We start from the raw sequence: 3559 nt of genomic DNA, 5'->3' as shown, positions 1-3559 counted from the left end.
GAACCCCCCACCCCCCCCCCGTGTACACTATATGACATCCAGTAGATTTCTAGCGGGGACCAATCATAGGGCTGCTGACGCGTCACCGACTAGCGGCTATTAGCACCTTGTTTCATGTAAATGCCATGAACTCAACCAGAGCGCGTATATTGTTTCTTGTTTACTTCAGTAGTACTAAGTACTAGTACTTCCACAATCAGTTAGTAAAGTCATACCTTAGTAAAATCTACTTTGATGAACGAATCAAAACGGGACTGTAGACATTAAGTTTTACACATTCAAATGTGGCTGCACTAGCGCTAATGGAGCGACCACTACGTACGGGAAGGAACGGATCTTAGCCAAGCCGAGATTTGTGAACCAAACCCAACCCATCGAAGACGGGCCGCCAAACATAAAAATGGAGGGAAATGACAGACAACAAGCCAACAAAGACAACATCACCAGACTAACAAACTTGGAAAACACCACTTCAAGCGCTAACGTTGTAAGAACTGTGGAACCTCAAACTAGTATGTTTGCGTCAGCGGAAAGGCTGCCGAAGTAACCACTACATGAAAAACTGCGGCGAAAAAGTAACATGGGTTCGTCCCAAATCTAGACGCAAGTGAGCTACAAAAGTAATAGAACCTATGCATCTTGCTTGTTGCTGTCAACTTACCCGTTAAAGATTTAACCGATACATGTACGTACTATAACTTGCCATACCCGGGCAAAGACGACTACATTACTGTTACTCTTTATTTTGTGCTGTATAATGTATATGCGTTACATTATCTATCATTGTCATTTCTGTGAGATCCTTAAAACATCTACTGTTAGTTTGTGTAACATTACGTAGTGCTACAATCTGCGTAAAAAGTGGGCTTCATTACGTGTTATCTGCTAAGTCGTGTTGGTATTGAAAACTGTTTTATTTTGCCGTTCTTCTACAAACTACCAGCAGAATTATGAAGATACTCGTTCTCAATACACATGCTGCAAACTAAAGTAATGGCAGTCCTACGAAAATTCTGTTTGTAATGTATAAGCGCTTTATGTCGACGAACAATGGGTGTGAAATACATGTTTTCGCCCATCGTGTGCCACCGGCTGTGAATTGGCTACTTTACAAGTGAAAGAACCGCGTCCGTGGGCCTTGCTAAATTATTCAAATTATTCAGCAGCCCTCTGATTGGTCCCCGCTAGAAATTTACTGGATGTCATTCAGTGACGAGCACCCCCCCCCCATGAAAATCCTGGCTACACATCTGTGCATTGCAGATAGTGCACTCTGTGTAAACTGTTTCAAGTTGTGTAAATGTGTACCGCTGTAAAATGTCTGAGGAGTTGAAAACACTTAACTAGACTCCAACTGTGGCCTGTGGTCCAGCGGCTATAGAAACAGAGCTTGGCACTGTACTTATACACGAAATGTCACATGTCACGTTATGTATCCATGCAGCTCAGAGATGGGAAGACACGGGAGCGTACTGGCGCTCCTGGTACGAGACAGCTGACTTCCAGGAACAACTGGAGAACCTGTACAACCAGCTCACGCCTCTGTACAACAACCTGCACGCTTACGTCAGGAAGAAGCTCAGGGCTACATACGGACAAGACAAGATCAGTGCCACTGGGCCCATCCCTGCTCATCTGCTAGGTTTGTATGATATCAGAAATATTTAATGGCTAACAGGCAATAGTCAATGGCAGGTGCTATATGTAATTTTATCTATTTCCAAAGCTGACGAACAGTTCATGCGCAATGTTGGTGATATATATGAATATAAATGATGGTGGTTCAATTCACTGGGCCCACATCTAGATATCTGCTGGGTAAATACAATACAAGTACACATTAATTCAGTCTTTCGTGCATTACATGTTGATTATGGGCATCTATAAATCTATGATCTAAAATCCATTACCTAATTTATCTGTATAAAAGGTCTTGCTTCAAGTTCCCGTGAGTGCTTTTCTTTTTATTATTTGATTTCCTTAATTTCAGTCAGTGCAAGAGTACAAACACGTGATAAAAGAAGCCTGGAAGACATTGAGCTGAATATTCCATTGTTTCTTTCTGTCCTCCGTAACACATTGACTGAGTTGATCGATGTACATGTAGGTAACATGTGGTCTCAATCCTGGATCAACATCTACGACCTAGTGGAGCCGTACCCTGGCAAGACGAGCCTGGATGTGACACCGAAGATGCAGGCAGATGTGAGCAGATCCCTTTCATTTATATCCTACCGTTTTAAGCAACTATTCTTTGACAAGAACGTCTCTGCTATGCTAGATATAGGCTTGCATGGCTTGCGTTTGATACCTATGTGGGCAGGTCTTGATGAGACTCGAAATTAGATTTTGATCCACCTAGCGACTTGCCATTATACTGCAGCTTAACTTACGGTTTTAATATCTGTACATGCTAAGAATTGTGGACCGTGGGCGGTTCTTGTGGCCGAAAAAAGGGTCATGAATTTGGAACCCCTAGCAAGCACGGACAAGTAGCTATGTCAGTTCTCAACTCAGGTTAGAATCACACAGTCTACACAGTCAGTCTACCAGAACTAGGACGAACATAACTCACGTTGAACTGGGAATGGTAAAACTCAGTTTAGAATATCACATAATCGATCAGAACTTAAATAAAGATGACATGTGTCCAACTAGAAGTGGTGAAACTCAGGTCAGAATCACTCAGTCTGTCAGATGTCGGGGAAACCTAACTCACGTCCAACTAGGAGTGGTGAAACTCAGGTCAGAATCACACAGTCTATCAGAACTAGGACAAACCTAACTCACGTCCAACTAGGAGTGGTGAACCTCAGGTCAGAATCATACAGTCTATCAGAACTAGGACAAACCTAACTCACGTCCAACTAGGAGTGGTGAAACTCAGGTCAGAATCACACAGTCTATCAGAACTAGGACAAACCTAACTCACGTCCAACTAGGAGTGGTGAAACTCAGGTCAGAATCACACAGCCAATCAGAACTAGGACAAACCTAACCCACGTCCAACTAGAAGTGGTAAAACTCAGGTCAGAATCACACAGTCTATCAGAACTAGGACAAACCTAACTCACGTTCAACTAGGATATGAGTGGTGAAACTCAGGTCAAAATCACACAGTCTATCAGAACTAGGACAAAACTAACTCACGCCCAACTAGGAGTGGTGAAACTCAGGTAAGAAAACTCAGTCTATCAAAACTAGGACAAACCTAACTCACGTCCATCTAGGAGTGGTGGAAACTCAGGTCAGAATCACACAGTCTATCAGAACTAGGCCAAACCTAACTCACGTCTAACTAGGAGTGGGAAACTCAGGTCAGAATCACACAGTCTATCAGAACTAGGACAAACTTAGCTCACGTCTAACTAGGAGTGGTGAAACTCAGGTCAGAATCACACAGCCTATCAGAACTAGGACAAACCTAACTCACGTCCAGCTAGGAGTGGTGAAATTTGGACCCCCTAGCAAACACGGACACCCAGCTATGTCAGTTCTAACAGTGATTAATGCTCATCAGGGATGGACAGTCGATCGGATGTTCCGTACGTCAGACGAC

At 43.2% G+C, this 3559-nt stretch overlaps 1 protein-coding gene across 1 annotated transcript in view; it reads left to right on the top strand.

Annotated features, from left to right (window-relative positions):
* Nucleotides 1-3559, top strand: part of LOC109474351 (angiotensin-converting enzyme-like) — a 17498-nt gene that overhangs the window by 1964 nt on the left and 11975 nt on the right. The window contains exons 4-5 of the mRNA XM_019774644.1: nucleotides 1445-1642; nucleotides 2108-2205. Coding sequence (XP_019630203.1) covers nucleotides 1445-1642; nucleotides 2108-2205 — 296 coding nt within the window. The remainder of the gene's footprint in view (nucleotides 1-1444; nucleotides 1643-2107; nucleotides 2206-3559) is intronic.

Source organism: Branchiostoma belcheri, unplaced genomic scaffold, assembly GCF_001625305.1.
Source record: "Branchiostoma belcheri isolate BF01 breed outbred unplaced genomic scaffold, Haploidv18h27 scaffold302, whole genome shotgun sequence".
NCBI lineage: Eukaryota > Metazoa > Chordata > Leptocardii > Amphioxiformes > Branchiostomatidae > Branchiostoma > Branchiostoma belcheri.
This window is presented reverse-complemented; position numbering and strand designations above follow the sequence as displayed.